This window comes from Ascaphus truei, chromosome 16 (assembly GCF_040206685.1).
Source record: "Ascaphus truei isolate aAscTru1 chromosome 16, aAscTru1.hap1, whole genome shotgun sequence".
NCBI classification, from domain to species: Eukaryota; Metazoa; Chordata; class Amphibia; order Anura; family Ascaphidae; genus Ascaphus; species Ascaphus truei.
The window spans coordinates 23,285,126-23,306,827 of record NC_134498.1 but is presented as its reverse complement, the minus strand read 5'-3'; the positions used below and the strand labels follow the sequence as shown (position 1 = coordinate 23,306,827).

Below are 21,702 nucleotides of genomic sequence, written 5' to 3'. Positions count from 1 at the left end.
TATGACAAAATAATATATAATGATATTAAAGTGTCATAGATAAAAAGTACTATGGATTTAAAGCTAAAAACAATGGCTGGAGAGGAAGATAAAATAATTCTAACATTTCTTGGCACATAATATTAACCTTTCACTTAAATATCTCTTTACAGCTGCAGACCAAGTAATATCCTACAGTACATGGGTATTTAACAAAAAAAGATTAGTTCTGTACTATGAGAAACAACTCCGAATTACATTTTTAATGTATTATAGTGTAACAAACATTTGTAGTTTCTATAGTAACCATTTACAGTGTCACATCCCCGTCCTATTCTAAAACAGGTTCTGGCACACCCCATTTTGAGCCATGTGCCCTCTCTCTAGTAATGCCCCAATTGTATCTAGAGACTGCCTGGTCACATGATCTTCCCCGCAGAACTTTGCATCTTTGGTCCTCCTCTTTGGTTCTACACAGCCATTTAGTGAACCCTTAAGCCAAATCTTTGCTGATCGATCAGAGGAGAACGAATCGATTGACAACAGCTAATTACTATCATTGTGTTGATTGTATTGATGCACAAATCAGAGGAGAAAAATAAATAAATAAATGGCAGCTTGGACTGCTGCTTTAAGGCAGATATATATATAGAAAACAAAAGGTGCAATCAAAGATATTGTTAAGGGTAATTAATTACAAGGACATACATGCAATGAGAGTCATAAGATTGTTCCAAGACGAGGGAGAACCTAAAAATGAAAGAAATTGATTTTATCCTGAAATGCTCAAATTAGTTGCTACATTGTAAGTAGCTGCTGCACTTGTGCTGTATAACCAATACATACTGTACTTACTTCACTATATTGGCAATTCTTTCATTTGTAGGTTCTACCTCATCCTGGAACAATCTTATGGACTCTCGGCATTTATGTCCTTGTAGTTGTCCCTTAACCCATGTTCACCTACTTATCTTTGATTGCACCTTTTGTTTCCTTTCCCTATATTTTAGTTTGGCTATTGTGTATAGTTTATACATTCTGGCAGCATTCATTGGTACATTCTTCTTACTGTTTGTTTACATCTTGCTCACCTTATCCCCTGTTTGATTGATATATATGTGCCTGTCGACTTTTCATTTTTCTGTATCTTTTTGGACAGCATGCACCCTCCCTTTACTTTTATTTTGTTTTGTACATGCCCTGTTTCTGATTATATATATACACTCACACACTGTTTGTTGTTGCACTGTTCTTTTGAGTTCCTAGGCAGTTGCTTAGATACCTTCCACTTAGACAGACCACATAATTTGATCTCCCTGAACTGGCACAGTAATTTCTTAGAGTAGCACAAAACAGTGACGATGCAGACTGCAGAACATCAAATGATGAACATACATTTAATCAATTGATGGCCCTACTGTTAATGAAGTGCGCCTTTCTTGTTGCAATATAATACCCTGGAAATTGTTTTATCAGTTGGTAATAGTGTGTTAGCCTCTAAGTGTAGGATGCAGTATTAACTGCCTTATTTTGTTGGTGCAATAACCATTCATTTCAATCCCCAATGCTCCAGAGGCGTCTACAAGAAATTTGCTGTGGGAGGGAATACAATTCATTACTGCGCAATGTGCTCATATTCCTCTGTCCGTAAATGTTACCATTAACACGTTTTCCTAATGAACATTTACTGTATTCATAAGCCAAGTTAAAACCTACTTATACTGTAAAGGTGATTAAGACATTAGCGATTTGGAGTAAGAAAAGGAACGTCCGAAAAAATCTTCACCCACCAACAGAAACCTTGAAAAGGGTCTTAACAGAGATTGCAGCAAAGCAAAATAAACATTCAAGAGCATATCCACATCCAGCTGTAGCAAGACTTACTGTCCCCGAGACCGTGAGGAGGTGCGAGATTACAGCCGCGTGAACACTTTGTTATCCATGGCTCAGCTATGGCCGGCACAATTATCTGTGCGGTTATTTTATTATTTCATAAAGTCTTTGTTATTTATCTCTCAAGGATGTCTTCTGTCTACCACTTTTGTATCTAAAGCCGTCTCCTACCTAAAACCTCTCTCACTCACTGCCCCAGTCCTCACTCACTGCCCCAGTCCCCACATGCCCTTCCCCTCAGTATCCGACTGGCGCCTCTCTCTCTACCTCTAGGACCTTTCCTAAAACACACCTCTTTAACGAAGCGTATGGATAGCACTGCTGGCTGATATTATACATCTCATACATCGACCTTGGCAGACGCACTTACCAGAACGCCCTCCTATGGTCCCTGTACGTTCTTCCTACTTATCACTTAGATTGTAAGCTCTTAAGGGCAATAACTCCTTTTCCTAATGTTATTCTTATGCCTCAAGCGCTTATTTCCATTATGTGTTATATTATTACTATATGTCCCATGTATTACTGCTGTGAACATACTGTAGATAGAGGTGTATAAAGATATACATATATATACCGCTCTAAGCTGTCATTAATTGTACTAAAAAAATGTCATACTTTAAAAATACTTTTTAGTCATCTGACGTTTTTAGGAGAATAAGTAGTGTGTTACTGTACATTGAAATAAAAGGGATATTATATCATATTTGAAATGAACAGGAATAAGGGATGAGTTATGTTGCATTTAGATTAAAGACACACTAGCGCCGCCTATCGTTGCTACAGAGTACCACGGCCAATATTAAACTCCATTTTTGCAACGCCCCGGCTCAGTCGCCGCATCTGCAAATAAATGCCGGGAATTTACAGTTAGTCTCTCGTGGGCACGGGAAAAGTAAGTCTGGCTACATTTGTATTTCACAACACAACTCTGCCTGTCCCAATTTTTTTTTAAACAATATGTACACTACCGACACACTTAATCCGAGCAGGGCTAGTTCCGCAAGCCGGGGGATGCCCCGGCTTGCTAGCCCCACTCCCTCGGCATGCCGCGCGTCACCGATGCGCGGTCACGCGTCATCGGGTGCCAGCACCCCCTGCACGCGCGTCCAGGGCTCCCCGAGGGAGCCCTGGTTTCCCGCGATGTGGGGGACGGCGGCAGGGGGTTCCGGGGGACCCGGCGGACCCGGCAGCGGGAGGGAGAGCGCCCCGATCGGAGGGCGCTCTTCCGCTGCTTCAGCGCGCGCCCGGCACCCTCCGGCGCGCGCCAGGTTACTGCTGCGGCCGAGAACGGGCAAATGCTCGAATAAACTCGGCCGCAGCAGTACTGTAGCATTAAAACAGCACCTATATTATCTACCTGATGCAGCACAGTTTACACTTAGATTGTAAGCTCTCTGGGACAGGGCTTTCTTTTTTCTTTCCTATTGTCTGACTTTGCTGCGCTTATTGTATTATTATAACTCCCTGTACTGTACTGGTCTGTAAAGCACTGAGTACACTTATGATGCTATATAAATAAAGATATACACCCGTACAAACATACAAGGCACCCTATGCGGCCATCAGCTAAATGGGCTGAAGGCCTTAAGTGTAAAGACACTCAAATACAATCAAAACATATAGAGCAAGGAACCAGGTGAAGATGCTGTAAAGTACCAGAGGATAAAGCAACAATCCTTAAATCTGTACTTCTGCGTCATAGTTGAGAAAAAGAGTGGTGGAGCACTGCTGAAAAAATTAAAGGGCTGGAGGCTGATAGCAAGTAAAAATGCTTTAATTTAAGGCATGAGTAGACCGGGCTACAAACAAAGAAGGTATCTCTAATGCGTTTCGTGCTGTCAGAGCGCTGTGTCAAAGAGTAACCTTAGTGTGGGTAAATGACTCATTTATATATGCAGGAGTGCGGAAGTATGTTCGCGCCAAAAACGGACACCCCCCGATCACGTGGTCGGGTGTAATTACGGGCGCCTGCAAGGTTTGGACAACCTCCCCCACACATGCATGAATAAAAGTAATTAACAGTGAATAAAACCCAAATAACCACCCCCTTGCCAAGTCTCTACCTGCACAGCCGCTTCCCCGTCACTCCCGGTCTCCCCGTCATAGATTTCACTGTAAATCAGGGGTGACAATTCCAGTCCCCAAGGGCCACCAACAGGCCAGGTTTTCAGGAAATCGCTGCTTCAGCTCAGGTGACACAATCAGTGGCTCAGTCAAATACTGATACTGTGTTTAAGCAGGGATATCCTGAAAGCCTGACCTGTTGGTGGCCCTTGAGGACTGGTGTTGCCTAAACACTGCTTGTTGCAGGAATTTGTACCAGACTTATACTTTGGGTGAAATCCCTGCTAAATAAAGACTCAAACCTAAACAAGTGCCCTAAAACGATTGTGGAAGCAATCTGAACCCTATTTTCAAGTTTACCAGTTGCAACAGCAGCTTTAAATCCAAGATCCTGGTTCTCCATCCAGCAGTGGGAAACTTATGGAGCAATCACTTCTTATTGGGTTTCTAATGAGGAACAAGATTTTGGTATGACTGTGTTTGGGGTACTGGCCAAATGACCTGATATAGATGTAGCAAGACTTACTGTCCCAGGAGCCACAGACTAACAAGCACAAGTCTGCAGTGCCGGGGACAATATCAACCGTGATTGAGCTGGTTGGAGCTCATGCTTCCAAATGGGACACGTGCAGCGTTAATCCTTCAGTGCCATGTGCCGTGATCGCTAGATGTGTGGCAGCGGCACCAGAGACACGTACGCTTGCTACTGTACATCTGCATGTAAGAATAAGCATGATCTCAATTTAAAAATAATTACTTTCAATGCATTTTTGTTTGTGTTGGAGAAGCTAATAAGCTGGAGAAAATGGACAATTAAGAAAGATATTGCAGTGATGCTATGAACACATCAATAAGTCAATTATTCATAAACAAAAAAGGGGGTCTCTTTTTCAATGTGAACATTTGTTGCCCGGATTTGCAAACCATGCTATATTGCCACTTTTTCACTTCAGTTTGCCTGCAGGTTGCTTTACAGGAGTTAGTGATAGAAACCTGGAAAATAGGCGAATTTCAATATAGCTTCTTTCCCAGGTATCTTAGGTGTGTTCAGTGGTTTTTCTCCATGACTGATTCATAAAGCTTTGTAATTTACTTAACAAGATGTCAACACCTCTCTATGAATAAATCTTCTATGGTTCTACTCACACTTTAAACTTTTTAGCAAAGCATTTCCAAAACTGTGGCATTAGTAGTTGATGAGGATATCCCGTATGCTCAAAAGAAGATAGGGACAAAAATAGTGCAGATCAAAGAGATTGTTTACTCCCACATTTAACCCCTGATTCAAGGCTTTCATCAGCTAAGGAATAACAGGCAGTAATCAATGTGTCCCAGAGCTGGTTGTGCCGCAATCTCACCAACAACCATCGAGAGCGACCGTGTCCTCCTCTGTGCGTTCCCACAGCCTGTGACGTCACTTCCGGTTTTGGGTCTGATGCTCTTACGGGGGACACTGACACTCTCCTGTGCTTTCTTGCTTCTCAGGCAATCACGGGTAGGCTGCAACTCACTCATAGGGTCTGAATAAGTTTAAGACCACAGTCGGGCATAATTTAACTATCGTATTGTTATTTACTGGGGTTCTTTCCCACTCTTATTTTTAACTTTAATGAAACACCTATTGAGGGTTTGCATTGGAGTTATGCCACCTTTGGGTAAGAGGCTTAGCACCATATTATTGAATCTAGACGGTGCTACTATAGCTTTACATGCTAATTAGATATCGAACAACCGTTTTCTTTGTGCATATACAGCTCAAATCAGTGTGGTGTAGAGGTACCGAATTGATCTAGCATATGAAAGGTCCTGGGTTCGATTCCTGTGTATTATTCAAAATGTATTAATGTTCAATTCCCACATAGTTTAGGTGTGTGTATGTGTCCGTTATCAATAAAGCATTGATTCAATGTTTAAAAAAAAAAGTGTAGGGTATGTGTGTTGTGGCCCTCCTCTGCGAAGCCGCGCAAGATAGACAGCTGCAAAGAGGAGAGAGATCTAAATGCCGATATCACGTGGCAAAATTTGAATGCGATCCTGGTTGTAACGCGGTCTCATTCTGTGGCCCCCAAGGACCGCATTATAACGGGGTTCAGCTGTATTTAGCTTTGTGGATACCCCTTAAACTTGGAAAATAATGTCCTTTATATGTAACGTGGTCTTATTTGCTCTTATTTACCGGAGCTCTGGCGTCTGCCCCCATGTGCTGTATTGATTAATGTTTCAGGAGATGATCTCATAAATGAGTTTCTCTCCCTCAAAATCTCCAACTTTAGTGAAAAATCATCTCTGGCAAAATTCAACAATGTCAAAGTTCCATTGAAACTGTTGAATTTTGCTACAACTTCAATATCAAGTTTCTTTTTTTAATTTACAGGTTTCAAAGCTTTTTTTGAACTTTGCGGGCAACAGGTAAATAGCAACATAAAGCAAAGGGAGACCCTGACTCGAATCGCTTACACATGATGTAATCTTCTATTATAGTGTTAACTACTGAGGTCAGAAATGATTGATGATAGTAATGCTCTTTTTCCTTTGGTTACACACCACTTCCATGCTATAGTATAAGGCAGGGGTGGCCGACTCCAGGTGAGGTTTTCAGGAAATCCCTGCTGCAGCATAGGTGGCTCAATCAGTCTCTGCTTCAGCCCAGGTGGCTCAGTCTTTGACTCAGTCTGATTGAGCCACCTGTGCTGAAACAGGGATAACCTTAAAACCTGACATGGTGGTGGCCCTTGAGAACTAGAGTTGGCCACACATGGTATGAGATATCTTCTCAAAGGTCCGCCTTTTACAATCTGTGCGCTCTGACCCAGAAAGCCAGATTGACCTCAGTTGGCTTACTGGGTCAGATCGCACGAATCCGCAAACTCGGAGCTTTGAGAATGTGCTGCTTTGTCACAATGTTACGGTCACACTGCAGCGGAATCAGCATTACCGTTTATTTAAGTATACAGTTGCATTGTTTGCCTTGTCTCAAGATCCACGTTAAACCAAAATGATGAGTAGAGATGGACACATTTGTCAAATTCCTAAAAAAAAAAAAACCCTGTAAAAAAATAAATAAATCATGTCAATTGCCATTATTTTTTTTGTGTGAATTTGGTGAAAATTATCCTGGCAAATTTGTCAACATTCGCTCGTTTTCGCCTTTTCGGGTATTCAGATTTAAAAAAAACAATGTTTTTCTTTTTTACTCAAGCAAACTTGTAAATATTCAATTTTGGTGAAAATTTCACCTAGCATTAATTATGTGATCAATATGTTGCAGTCTATATAATTATATATATATATATATTTAAAAAAATCTAATTTTTTTCTTTTATTTTCTTTATTTTAAAGCACGCAAAAGAAGTGGGAAAACCGCAAACTCCTTTAAAGGAATCAAGTCTGGAGACATGGATTCAGCCACCGGTAAAATTATATCAGTTTGTTTTCTTATCTCTTCATTTGAATTTGACAGCCAAGTATCATTTATCACAGATATCAATTTTAATTGGCTGTTTCCGTATATGAGTCACTTTGCTCAGTCACTTTCACCAGACTCGAGTATTTGTTTAGCAATAGCTCACTGTATATTACTGTTATTGACCTTTGCACAGTAACATGGATGATGTATTTATTTTTTAGTGTGTTCTACTGTATACTGCATATGTACATATTATCTATATATCTTACATATCCCAGATTGATTCCCTTATGCTATTCAATATTTTCTTCTCAGTATTGTAGTTTCCAAACCAATCTTGTTTGGTGCGGTCCTTTCTGTATTTCCAGATGAAAGTGTTTGGAAATGTCAATATTTTTTTTGAATGCCGGGCACTTCATTTTCGCAAAGAATGTTTTGTTGGATTGAACAAGATATCATTTGTTCTATCAGTGGACAAGAAGAAGTGTAATCAAGAAATAGCATAACTGATTAGACCATTCTGGCAACAGAAACCCAACTGTGTTAGGAGTTCTTGTTTGACTTGTGTTAGGTTATTGAAAATCTTTCATTAACCATTGTATGGTCTAAGGACAGTTTATCATACAAGTGCCTGTTTTGTGATCATTGGGCTGAAATTACAGTGCTACATGAAGCAAATTATATACCTCTTGGGCACAGCTTGTTACATTGGCTTGGAAATTTCAAGCGTACGAAGTCAATATTAATAAAGTATAGGTAGATATTTGACACATCTTTGGAGACTAAATAAGAGTTAGGGTGCTTCTGCATCAAATAGGTTTTCTTTCTTACATCTCCTGTGTTCCAGCTGTTATAACAAAGCACATGGGCTTACTGTTACTTGTAATAGAGACTAACGAGGCATTTCTTTATCGTAATCCAAGTTGACAATATGCTTTCGAACCCTGGATGACAGGGCTAACTCCTTTGTTTGGAAAGTGAACGCGCTTGTTCACACCCATTTGCTTTTTGTAGAAAAGGCTCTATATTAACCCTGGAAGTGCCACATCTCTCCAAAGTGTTCTTACCTTGGGAGAATTAACATGCAGATGTATCTCATCTTGCGGTCTCCAGGTGCCGCTGCCTCCCGTGGTCGCAGCACCCGAGGATTACCGCTGCGGAGGGTCCCCTTCAGAGGCATGAACCCCCCGCAGCGCGATCGCGGCAGGCACGGTCTCTGGCGCCGCAGACTTTTGGTGCTTTGGCCGTGGCACCGGAAAGAGTACGTCTTACTACATATGTATCCTCCAATTATACTGGTAGATTTGTTTTTTGATGACCATGAATGAGCCTAACCTCCAAATAATAAGAAGAGACATTATCTTTCTTGGATTGGACCTCTTTTTTTGGACACTTTGGGAACTGTTATATTGCATTAATGTGTCTGTCACCATCACTGGTTATTCTCTGATCCTGGAGAATGTGCTTCAACAATGAATTTATTTCGGGGCATTTTTCCATATCAGTTTGGCAGCAGAAGGACCAATGCATTGTTCTGCATGTTGTACTCAGGGGTGCTCAACTCCAGTCCTCAAGCACCCCCTACAGGTCAGGTTTTCAGGATATCCCAGCTTCAGCACATGTGGCTCAATCAGAGGCTCAGTCGAAGACTGATTGTCACCTGTGCTGAAACTGGGATATCCTGAAAACCTGACTGGAATTGAGCATCATTGTTATAACTTATTGTCTCTTGTTTTATTAAGTTATCATTACATAACAGAATGTACTGCAGAGAACGGAGAGTGATTTTATGGCAGAAAACTGACTTGCATCATCCAATAAAGAAGGAGCACGAGTCTGGCCCAGGAATAGAGATGGGCGGACACGTCTGAATCCAATCCGTATATTTTCCCAGGCTTTTCAAACCCGATCCGACCCACACTGAGGTCCGAGGTCGGGTTTCATCATCTTGGGATTCTTTAAAATCTGTCAATGGGGCCCGGATTCATGGATTATAAAGAATACGTTAACGGATTCAATTTAAATCTGGTCCGCAGAACACCACAATGGCTTAATTGTGAGGTTGCACCCCTACTTATACACTTCTCCCATAATACATCAGCTTGCGGATTCTGAATTAGCCGGACACATTTTCAGTAATGGGGGGGGGGGGGAAATAAAATAAAATCTGCCGTTTGGAGACTAATCCATTGAAATCCACTGACAAAAGGAACTGGCCAATCCGTGGTGGATTTGCATTCTGGCCAAAAATACGCCCCTCACTACCCAGGAGCAAGTATGAACAGAGCCTCAGAAATTCCTATGAAATGTTCAGGAAGCTAACTGCCTGGTATACAGTATTTGCACGTTCAAAGTCACATGTGTTGTACAAACAGGGTGATATTTTTATTCCCAACACTGAAAAACAAAGTAAGCTGCCACAAGCAAAATGTCAGTGTTCTTGGACCTGTCGTGGTCAAACTTTCAGGGAATCAAGCCCTGCCACACCTGTACTGCAAGAGAGGGGAATGAGTAAGGACAGGCGGACCAATCCAAATCGGTTTAGAGGAACTTCCCGGGCTTTCCTATTCTAAATCCGTTGCGCAGTGTAAAATCCGCCAACGGATTGTTACAGTTTAAATCCGTGCGGATGCATCCAAAACCGCCATTTGGATAAAACGCGCTGGTGAATTGTAACAATACATTCTGCGGATTCTGCAATCCACTGACGGATACCAAGAATCGAATCCGCGTATTCAGCAATTCGTGTGCTGATTGCTGAAACCGCCGATTGGATTCTTAAAATCTGTCAGCGGGTGACGGAATCCGCTGAATGTATTGTCAATAACAAAAAATCTACAAAAGGTGAATCGCCCAATTTGGGATTGGGCCGGAAATCAATGGAACCGGACGATCGGTGGTGGAACCAAATCCATTCCCAAAAATTGCCTATCTCTAGAAATGAGGTGGAGACATACTTCGCGGTTGTCCAGTACAGTTCACTTTTTCGCCCCTACTGTGCATACAACCTTTAGAGTCTTCAGCAGGGCTCAGAATGAAACAGTAAGACAGAAATTGAACAGCATTTCTACTTGTAAAGCATAATGTAATTAAGGAATCTTTTACTTACTGTATCTAACGACATTTCAGTGTGTTAGCATTGGCCTCAGGAAATTGATGGCAGAAATATGCCATTTATTATTACAAACCGTCCTAGACATAATGATGATGGAAGAAATGCCTCAGAAATGCTTCTCTCAGACTACCAGTCAACATGTGGTTTAATGATCTGGATTTCCAAAGACACGTTGCTGAAGCACAAATGAGCCCAGTAAAGCCGGTTACACCTGTATCATTCTCCCCCATTGGGAAACCCGATTTGCAAACATTCTTAGTTGCTTGATTCAAGCTACAGTATGATACTGTTTGCCAGGAGTGGTCCTCAAGGGCTACCAACAGGTAAAGTTTTCAGGATATCCCTGCATCACCACAAGTGGCTCAATCAGTGCTGTAACAGGGATATCCTTAAAACCTGACTTGTTGGTGGCCGTTGAGGACTGGAGTTGGCCACTCCCGCTGAATACCATCAAATTAAATTGATGCTAAATGTTTGAATTAAATGTGTCTAGAACTACACTACTGTACCATTTTTGCAGTAATAGTTACCATTTTAATAAAAAGCTCCGGTTCTGCAGGTGTAAAAAGGACTTGACCGTGGTTGTCAGAAGGCTTGAAGCATTTTTGACAAAGCTGTATGCTTCAGTCAAATGGCATGTCGTGTAGCAGTTAGAATCTTTCCCGGTAACATGATATAACATTTCAAAGATGAAGGGAGACAGGAATATTCATCTGCCATCCAAAAAACGTGAAGATGTTTCTCTACATCTCTGCAAAGAATGTTCTTAGCTCAAATTTGCTGCGGCTCCCAAAATCATCTACATAAAGATCATGCACCATATCTGCATAGAGCAGGGGTGGCCAGCTTCAGTCCTCAAGGGCCCTCAACAGTTCACGTTTTCAGGATATGCCTGCTTCAGCACAGGTGGCTTAATTAGTCCCTGCTTTAGCACAGGTGGCTCAATCAGTCCTTGCTTCAGCACAGGTCGTTCAGTCAGTCCCTGCTTCAGCACAGGTGGCTCAATCAGTCCTTGCTTCAGCGCAGGTGGCTCAATCAGTCCTTGCTTCAGCACAGGTGGCTCAATCAGTGGCTACGCAGAGCAAGAAAGAAGGTGGGAGTGTTCAGAGAGAGTCACTTATACAACACTTGGAGGGGTACCTACTATATGAACACACCTAGGTGAGCGAAGTCGACTCTCTTGGTAATTGGGTGTCTGAGTCAGGCAAACCAACCAATCAATGATACACAGTATGTTCTTTATAATCAGCTATAACTTTCACCTATTTTCTTTTTGAGTCTGGTAAGACCTTCCCTATATTTATGAGTTTGTGACTCTAGTCTTCCCATCCACTCTTTTGTTGTATCCGAAGTGCAGGGTATTTAAATGTGCATCTTCATATATGCAAATATCTTTCCTAATATTTTTAAGCTCCCTACGGACTTCCTCTATAACCAAAAGCATGTTTGGTCAGTCCCGTGTTTGCCAATCAGCTGAATCTTTGGTACTGCCCATAGATCGATTAATGCATCCTCTTCACTGATCAAACTGACACTAAATTAATGCTGAAGAACTATTAATTATTTAGATGTAGAGATACAAAGGTGAGAGATTAGACACCAATATCTATAGGAAAGATACTGACCGCAACTCATTATTACACGTAACGAGTTGTCATTCGCCAGCACTTAAGCATGGACTTCCTTCCTCTCATAGGATCCGCTTAGTAAGATTACTCAAAAATGTTGAATCTTTCAAGTTGAAATGAAAACCTTGGATGAAGGCTTCTAAGAACGGGAATACCACTAGTGGGAGGTGGAGGCAAGTATGGGCAAAGTACGAAGCTTGTTCCATTTACGAGATGTTCCTGCAAGAGAGTCCACAATACTAACAGATTTGAGTCTCCATTATTTTAACATACAGTGCCAGCTCCATGGTGATGCGCAAATCTAGCATGGATAATTGCCATGTCCTTGCATCAGACCCTACATTGCCAGCTGCTCTGTTTTCCTATCGGAAAGGTAATAAAAAAAAACTCAGGGACCTTTTAATCACGGCAGGGAGCAGTTGCTCTGCGAGTATGTGGCCAATATAGAACGGTCGTTACAAATGTGCGGACAGCATGACCTGCAGATCAATGTTAACCGTCTCTACGTTTAGGGATGCCCACCAAGGTGTTTCCATCAAGATAAGACACTATCTCACCTGCACCAGCAGGTTTAAAGTGGATATGATTTGCGGCCCTTGTGGGTTGATGTACATTGGAAAAGCAGATCAGACCTTCAAAGAAAGAATGGCAATTTGAGCAGCATTTAAAGAGAATAACCTGAACATTAGTTTCTACGCTTGGTTCATAGACTCCCTACATTGAGGCACACGATTAGTGATCAAGTTGTCTCCCTGAAACATGGTGACAACAGATCTTTTCAGCTTTTGATAACTGAAATAAGGTGGATCTATTACGACAATACAATGGCGCCAAAGGGCCTTAGTGAACACATACATTTGGGATGCTTTTTGGAAATGAACTAGCATTGTAAGTGCAAGGAGGTCTATTGCCGCTACAGATATATGGCAAACATTGCCTTCGTAGCAGAATTTGCAGCAGTGCTTTACACAATCATTCATGGCAGAGGGACAAGTTCTCCAGTGATCCGTTTTTCAGATGTTTGGAAAACAAAGCAATATTTCCCGATCAGTTGGCAATGTGGCTACATTAGTTGGAATTTTGTATTGCTAATGTTTGGTCCATATGTTCAACATTTAGTTGTGATGGAAGAAAGCCAGTGGTCTCCAAATTAAGTTAACCTTCATGAGGCTTACAGTTTAATAACAGCAGCAGGGGTTATTCTATTCGAAATATGTGTTAAAGTATAAATATTGGTATTTTTTATTTTAGGTTTTAATAGTATTAATATTTATTAAAGATTTATATCTCCTAGTTAGAGATTTTGTACTATCCTTAGGAATATAATTATTATGTATTAATGGTTTTTTATTATATTTTTATTAATGTTTTATCCAATCAAAGAAGGATGAGGGTGGGCTACAAAATAATAAAGGGAGAGGGTACAGGATTTAAGTATTGTACCAAATGCATTTCAAAGTGTCTTGCAGACATCTTTAACAGCTGTTCAGTACCATCGACCTTGCTTTGTCTCTTTGAGGTACGGTCAAAAAAGGGGAGTCCATGGTTCAAATGATATGGGGGGTACATGGAAAAATAGGGGTACATGGGGAATTTTTCAAATGTGCAGAGCCAGTACAACCAGCCTCACACTGATGAGACCCAAAAGGTTGAAACATCTGGCTGTGAGTGGTCTCATTTGCTTTGCATCTAATCCCAGGCTGTGCTTAAATGCTGTGTGAACAGCGAGCATTAGGTTATAAGGGTTCCATGTAAAAATGGATTTCAGGCAAAAGGTGACACGGTGTGTTCATTTACATGCCATTTCCCAGAATACCTTGCCGCAGTGGAAGCACATAAAACTGGCCTGTGGTTTAAATACAAGCATTAAGGGCCTTATTCAGAGAGGGATCATAAAAAAAAATCGCCAGGGAATTTAAAGTGACTATTTTTTGGGCGTTGCTATCACTGTATTCAGAAAGGCTCGATTACCAGTGATAGCAAAATGCCCAAAACGGGCGAGTTGCTGCCAGCGAGAGCATCTTATGGGGTGCCGGTATCTCATATGCAAGGAAATGTCCCGGTCATGTGACGCGAGACATTTCAATGCAGAGGGATACCGGCACCCCATACAGGTGCCTGTATCTCGGGAAGCAGGGGGTCCCCGGACATAAAACCAACGTGGTTCAGCTCCGGAAACCCCCTGCACAGCTACACTACCGACACACTTTATTGCAGCATGGCTAGCACCGCAAGCCGGGGGATGCCCCGGCGTGCTAGTTGCACTCCCTCAGCGTGCCGCGCATCACCGATGCCTGCGCCCCCTGCCCTGGTGTCCCGCGATGTGGGGGACGGCGGCAGGGGGTTCCGGGGGACCCGGCGGACCCGGCAGCGGGAGGGAGAGCGCCCCGATCGGAGGGCGCTCTTCCGCTGCTTCGGCACGCGCCCAGCACCCTCCGGCGTGCGCCAGGTTACTGCTGCGGCCGAGAATGGGCAAATGCTCGAATAAACTCGGCCGCAGCAGTACACTATTAAAGAAATGTATATTAATAAATATTTAAAAAAACATCAATACACGCCCCCCCCCCCTCCGCTCAAACCCATACAGTACAGTAATGGGCAAAATAACTATTATCCAGATATGGATAATAGATTATTTGCCCATTATTAAACACTGCATTAGCATATTAAATAAAGTAAATAAATAAAGTTATACTTACCACAACAGCAGGTCCCTCTGTCCTCCATTGCCAGAAAGCAAATATACAATATAAATAGATTCTAATGGCCCCTAACCCCTTAATCACCTTAGCGGTTACTAACCACTATAGTCATTAAGGGGCTAACCCACCCTGACCCGATACCAACCCGGGAGGCCTAAGCACCCACCCTGACTGACTATAACCACCCTATACCCATTGAGTAGTATAGTGGTACATCATACCCATATAATAATAATATGGGCATGATAAGCCTCTATAGCACTCAATGGGCACCCTAATGACAATAAATTAATACACAAGACACACAGGCACATTGACTGATAATATATTAATCGGTACCTCTTTAGGGTACAGATTAATACATTATTATGACAATATTTGGGGGGCATTTATCGATTGGTATTGGTGTTGTTTTTTGGAATTTCATGTATTATGTGGGTGTTATTGTTTGTTTTTTCATGCTTAATGTAATTAAAGGTTTGCGATTGGTGTTCGCTTGTACGTAATGTTAGCTAATATGTTTTATGGTTACTTCAGAGGTTGTTTTAATTTATTTTTTGGAGTTTTAATGGTTATATTCATTAATGTTGGAGTAATTCATTGTTTACATTGGTTAGTGTTACTATTCATTTTGAGTTGGTTTCGGAATTAATTGTTTAGATCGGTTAATGGTTTAATTAATTCATTGTTGATGTTGCTATTGATTGGATTAGCTGGCTACTGTTTGTATTTAGTGACGTGTGATTTTTTGGAGTGTGGTTACATTTTATTATTGTGTATCTCGTGTATTAATTTATTGTCATTAAGATGCCCTATAGAGGCTTATCATGCCCATATTATTATTATATGGGTATGATGTACCACTATACTACTCAATGGGTATAGGGTGGGTATAGTCAGTCAGGGGTGGGTGTTTAGGCCTAACGGGTGGGTGAAGGGGGTAGTAGCCCTAAGGATGGTGTTTAGACCTTGCGGGTGGGTAGCGGTTGGGTTAACCCCTTTATTACCTTAGCGGTATTAACCGCTAAGGTAATGAAGGGGTTAACTCCCCCCGCAACCCCCCCGCAATGCCTAAACAGCCACTAAGGGCCAAATTCCCCCTTCACCCACCCCCGCTAGCCACTGTATTGTATGTTTCTTACAGTAAGCCTGGCACGGGTGTTTAACCATTTCATTGCCTTAGCGGTTAGCCGCTAAGTAATGAAGTTGCTGTACATGCATGTTTCCTGCCTCGGATGCATGCCGGGGTGGTCCGGAGCTGGTATTAATGGCTAGCAGCTCCGGAGACCCCCGGCATCAATCCGAGGCAGGAAAGGGGCCTGATTTTTTCTAAGTCCCGACACATCGCTGCTCATCGAGGCATCTCCCAACCAATTGACCAACAAATTTGTGGGGAATTGGATTTGGGGAGAAGACCGCCTTTTAGGGCTGCGATGGGCTGCGATATGCCACGACAGCCGACTTGCAGGTCTCTGAATCGCGCGAGTTTATCAACCATCAGAAAATGGTCGATAAGGGGCTGATCGCTGCTCAGTCGGCAAATTTCTGATAGCGATACAATTTTGCGTCGATACAGGCCGTTATCGAGCACTTATCGAGGCTATCTGAATACGAGTAGCCATTTTGGTTGATAAGTGCTCGATAAGGGCCTTATCGAAGCTTTCTGAATAAGGCCCTAAGTACCTTTACATTTTTTAGAACTGTTAATTTTTCAATACTAAGGAGATGCCTTTCATCTAAGGGTGGTTGAATCTTTATAAGGAAGCCAGTAGCTTTTGGAATCGGGTGGCTCTCGTCTGATCACTGTAGTCCTGGCCAACCTCTGTTTTCACACTTTCAGGTGAAAAAATGCTACATGTTTACCACCAAAACTGCTGGGACTTTAGAGGTCTGAAGCAGTCCTGTGATTACCCCAGAGACCCTCTGTGACGATGGAGAGGATTTGGCCCGGGATTAAAGGGTTTAAACCCCAATTGGCCACCTTCTAACCCCACCAGGGATACGAGGGGTTAACTGGGCTGAAGTCCAGAAATGTGAGTTAACCCCTGTTATAACCTGTAAATGTGTATTTCCTCGTTTCCCCTGTGTTATTGTAACATCAGCGTCTGCATCACACACACACTAGAATCCATCAGGGAGCACAAGGGTTAATAATTCTTTAATGATTATAGCTCTTTGTGTAGTTTTCCCGCCTTTTCAGGCACCATTTTGCAGGTCCCCATTGGCCGCCATTAGGGCTCAATGCATTCCAATGGAAAATTGTGCTGTTTTAGTCCTGTTTCCTGTAAAGACCAGCAGTTGGCGTCCGAGAGGGAGAGCGGCGGTTTCCCATTGAAAGTCAATGGGCCCATTGACTTCAATGGAGATGCCTCGAGGTAACCTTTCAAAGAACAAGTTGGCTGCCGTCCAGACCGGAAACCGCAAAGCGGATACAATGTCTAAAAAAGAGTTACAATCACTTGAGTCAAGTTCAACGTTAATTGGTTTGGGAATAAACAGATCTAGGGCACCTAGAAATAAAATTCTTTTTGCCCCTAGTTCCTAGGCTTCCCCCCACTCGACCACAACCGGGTCCCCGAATCCTGGACCCCCGATAAGGGTCGAACCAGATAGAGTGGGTCGCGCCATAGGCTTTGCCGGCGGCGGCAGAAACGGCTCCGAAAAATGACTAAGTGGAAAATGCTGTATTTTGGTATTCCATAGCTCCGGTTTCGGAGGGCCCAGCGGATCAGGGTTTGGGGTATCTGTAGCCACTGCTCCGGCATCGCTGCAGAACCATTCTTGACCCGCTTGGACCAACCCGACGGAGTATGGACCCCCTTGAAGTTCGGGACTTTTCCCATAGACTTCAATGGCGGAGAAACCCCATTGACTTCAATGGCGGCGATTTACCATTGAAAGTCTATGGCGGAGAAGCCCGTTCTTTTCAATGGGGATTTAGTGAAAAGCTGAGATTTCTTCTTAGCGGAGATTTTTGTATTAAAATGAAAAATTATTTAATGTGCATTTGTGTATCTCCGGCTCTGAAGGTCGTAGCATGTCGCTGTTTGGACTATATGGTGTCCCAGTTCTGGCAATCAGAACTGAGAAGTTTGGTTCTGCTAGACCCAACAGAACCGGATATTTTAATACGTTTATGTTTTATGCTTAATACTGAGTTTTAAGGTATGGATAAGTTCCAGAGGAAATTCCTTTGGCCATAAGGTAGCAGATGGCCCTAGAGGTGACCCAATGTCTAGGACTTAAATATTGTTCAAAGGGTTTTGTCACCCCCCCTGTTTACATGTGGGCAGAGGAGGCTCAGACCAGCGCAGTTTTTAAGTGGTCCATTTAACACCTTCCAACAAAGGTTTTCCTGCCAGGAAGCCAAATGGATAGACCAGCTGGCATTCCATTTGCATATGTGGGCTACAGAAATGAGACCCCAGAGTTCTACTGCACCTGTGCCAGCTAGCAGGGGGGCATGTGTTGAAATGTGTTCCCAGGTTAAAGATTGGCTGGAGGTAATTGAAAACCAATCACAGGTACTTAATGTTACAGATAGAGGGACAAAATGTTTATAAACTAGCTGTCCACCCTCTATCCTTGTTCTTCATGCAAATCGTCTTCAAGTCTTCATTGTCTTCATGCCTGCATGTCATCAGGCCTGTTGGGCCATACCATCTTGATTGCTGAGAAGAAATGCCATGCAATGTCTTGGGCGGATTGCTGTATGAAACTGCCAGTCCAGATGGGACTGTTTTCAATATTTTCATCTTTTAAGTAAGTGTCTATATTTTGCTGTTATTTGTACATTTTTGTGTGTTCACCTTTATCAAGGAATAAATTATATTTTATCATATCTAAGTCTCGTCCCAGTTCAAACCCAGGTATATATATATTTATATATATTTTTGGTGTATATTACAGCCTGTCACAAGCTTCCGTGACAAGCTTGTAATTAACTGGTGGCAGCTGGCGGGACTGAACTGGACCTGGATTACAGTATTCTGCGGGGTACTGTGATCCAGTGGGAACTTGATGGTAATTGCAAGTTCCTGGGACTAAAGATATTGAATACACAGTGTACAACATATAACACAAGATATGGCACCTCCTCACTGTTCCCCTACTTGTGAGAAGCATTGCCTCCAGAACCAAAGTGCCAGCCATCTGTCTGACTGGAGCCGGGCACTGAGACCGGAGGAGTGCATCAAGTCGGCGCAGGGACCAGCAGCCAGCAAGGCTGAGAGAGAGACAGCAATGGGTGAGCATAAAACCCGGCAGGCTGAGCAAAGATCCACAGCTGCAGCTGCTGTAACCATCAAACCGCCCGGAGAGCAGGGAATGGACCCAGCTCTGGGACGGCAGAGACTTGTGGAGGGAGCGTGTGGTCTTTGAAACCACGGAAGTCTTGCACCAGGAGAGGTAACGGCCGTTGCAGTGGCCGTCCATTTTCCCTGAAATAGCTAGCACTGGTGTGTGCGTTGGGCAAGATGTGGTTCCCGGCGAAGTGGACCCAGTTCCTGGCGTCGGTACCGCACCGACCCGCTTATCCCCTCCCTGAGCCCGGCGCTCAGGCAACTCCGCTCTGGACTCCGTTGCCCCTTGCTGGGGTTAGTCCACCGGTGGCGGAGAAGCACCGGCAGCTGCTGCGGCACTGCCAACAAATGGGCCACAATAATGCCCAGTGCCCTGACCGTGCGCGGTCGGGCGAAGAAGCCCCTCAGGGCCAGCACTCACGAGCTGTGGAAAAGATGACCCAGTTAGCGGCATCCTTTGATGGCTCCCGCCCAGCCAGGGCGACAACCCTCCTCGGGACGTCTTCTGGAGAACCTGGACGGGCTGCATCAGCAACAGCGGTGGAGAACAGCGGCCATCCACCTGAACCCGGCGGAGAACCGGTGGCGGTGGAGAAGAAGCCGCCACTCCGGCATCCTGCTGGCGGCAATTTTATTTGGGGGGAGGGTTGGGGTGTGCGGGAGTTGGGTGTTTCACATTGTTTGGTGGAGTCGGCGATTCCCAGAGATGACCGGAGACCCACAAAACACGCCGGCGACCCTGCATCACCGCCGGATACTGCTGCGGCAGCTACTCGGGGCTCGCCCATGGCGGCGGCGGCGGCAGAAGATCCGCGATTCCGGCAATGTGCCGGAGCCCTTTCTGAGTGGGGGGAGGGACAGGGATTGCGGGAGGGGGTTTTGTTACCTGGTTTACAATCCACTGTGGCCAGGACAATGTACTGGACAATGCCGGAGGACAATTTTGCCAGGCCAAACCCTCAGGACGTGTTGAGTGCGTCAAGGGCGCCAGTGGTACACCAGTGCCTGGGGGAGGCGACTGGGGCACCAGGGCCCCATTGAGCAGGGGAGCTGTGATGATGGAGAGGATTTGGCCCGGGATTAAAGGGGTTAAACCCCAATTGGCCACTTTCTAAACCCACCAGGGATACGAGGGGTTAACTGGGCTGAGGTCCAGAAATGTGAGTTAACCCCTGTTATAACCTGTAAATGTGTATTTCCGTTTCCCCTGTGTTATTGTAACATCAGTGTCTGCATCACACACACACACTAGAATCCATCAGGGAGCACAATGGTTAATAATTATTTAATGATTATAGCTCTTTGTGTAGTTTTCCCGCCTTTTCAGGCACCATTTTGCAGGTCCCCATTGGCCGCCATTAGGGCTCAATGCATTCCAATGGTAGAATTGTGCTGTTTTAGTCCTGTTTCCTGTAATGACCAGCAGGTGGCGTCTGAGAGGGAGAGCGGCGGTTTCCATTGAAAGTCAATGGGCCCATTGACTTCAATGGAGATGCCTCGAGGTAACCTTTCAAAGAACAAGTTGGCTGCCGTCCAGACCGCAAACCACAAAGCGGATACAATGTCTAAAAAAGAGTTACAATCACTTGAGTCAAGTTCAACGTTAATTGGTGTGGGAATAAACAGATCTAGGGCACCTAGAAATAAAATTCTTTTTGCCCCTAGTTCCTAGGCTTCCCCCCACTCGACCACAACCGGGTCCCCGAATCCTGGACCCCCGATAAGGGTCGAACCAGATAGAGCGGGTCACGCCATAGGCTTTGCCAGCGGCGGCAGAAACGGCTCCGAAAAATGACTAAGTGGAAAATGCTGTATTTTGGTATTCCATAGCTCCGGTTCCGGAGGGCCCAGCGGATCAGGGTTTGGGGTATCTGTAGCCACTGCTCCGGCATCGCTGCAAAACCATCCTTTACCCGCTTGGACCAACCCGACGGAGTATGGACCCCCTTGAAGTTCGGGACTTTTCCCATAGACTTCAATGGCGGAGAAACCCCATTGACTTCAATGGTGGCGATTTACCATTGAAAGTCTATGGCGGAGAAGCCCGTTGTTTTCAATGGGGATTTAGTGAAAAGCTGAGATTTCTTCTTAGCGGAGATTTTTGTATTAAAATGAAAAATGATTTAATGTGCATTTGTGTATCTCCGGCTCCGAAGGTCGTAGCTTTTTGGACCATATGGTGTCCCAGTTCTGGCAATGAGAACTGGGAAGTTTGGTTCTGCTAGACCCAACAGAACTGGATATTTTAATACGTTTATGTTTTATGCTTAATACTGGGTTTTAAGGTATGGATAAGTTCCAGAGGAAATTCCCTTGGCCATAAGGTAGCAGATGGCCCTAGAGGCGACCCAATGTCTAGGACTTAAGTATTGTTCAAAGGGTTTTGTCACCCCCCCTGTTTACCTGTGTGCAGAGGAGGCTCAGACCAGAGCAGTTTATAAGTGGTCCATTTAACACCTTCCAACAAAGGTTTTCCTGCCAGGAAGCCAAATGGATAGACCGGCTGGCATTCCATTTGCATATGTGGGGCTACAGAAATGAGACCCCAGAGTTCTACTGTGCCTGTGCCAGCTAGCAGGGGGGCATGTGTTGAAATGTGTTCCCAGGTTAA

At 43.8% G+C, this 21,702-nt stretch overlaps 1 protein-coding gene across 1 annotated transcript in view; it reads left to right on the top strand.

The window, feature by feature from the left end:
* LOC142467315 (protocadherin-11 X-linked-like) overlaps positions 1-21,702 on the top strand; it is a 1,193,920-nt gene that overhangs the window by 544,801 nt on the left and 627,417 nt on the right. Inside the window, exon 4 of the mRNA XM_075572837.1 lies at positions 7,279-7,350. Coding sequence (XP_075428952.1) covers positions 7,279-7,350 — 72 coding nt within the window. The remainder of the gene's footprint in view (positions 1-7,278; positions 7,351-21,702) is intronic.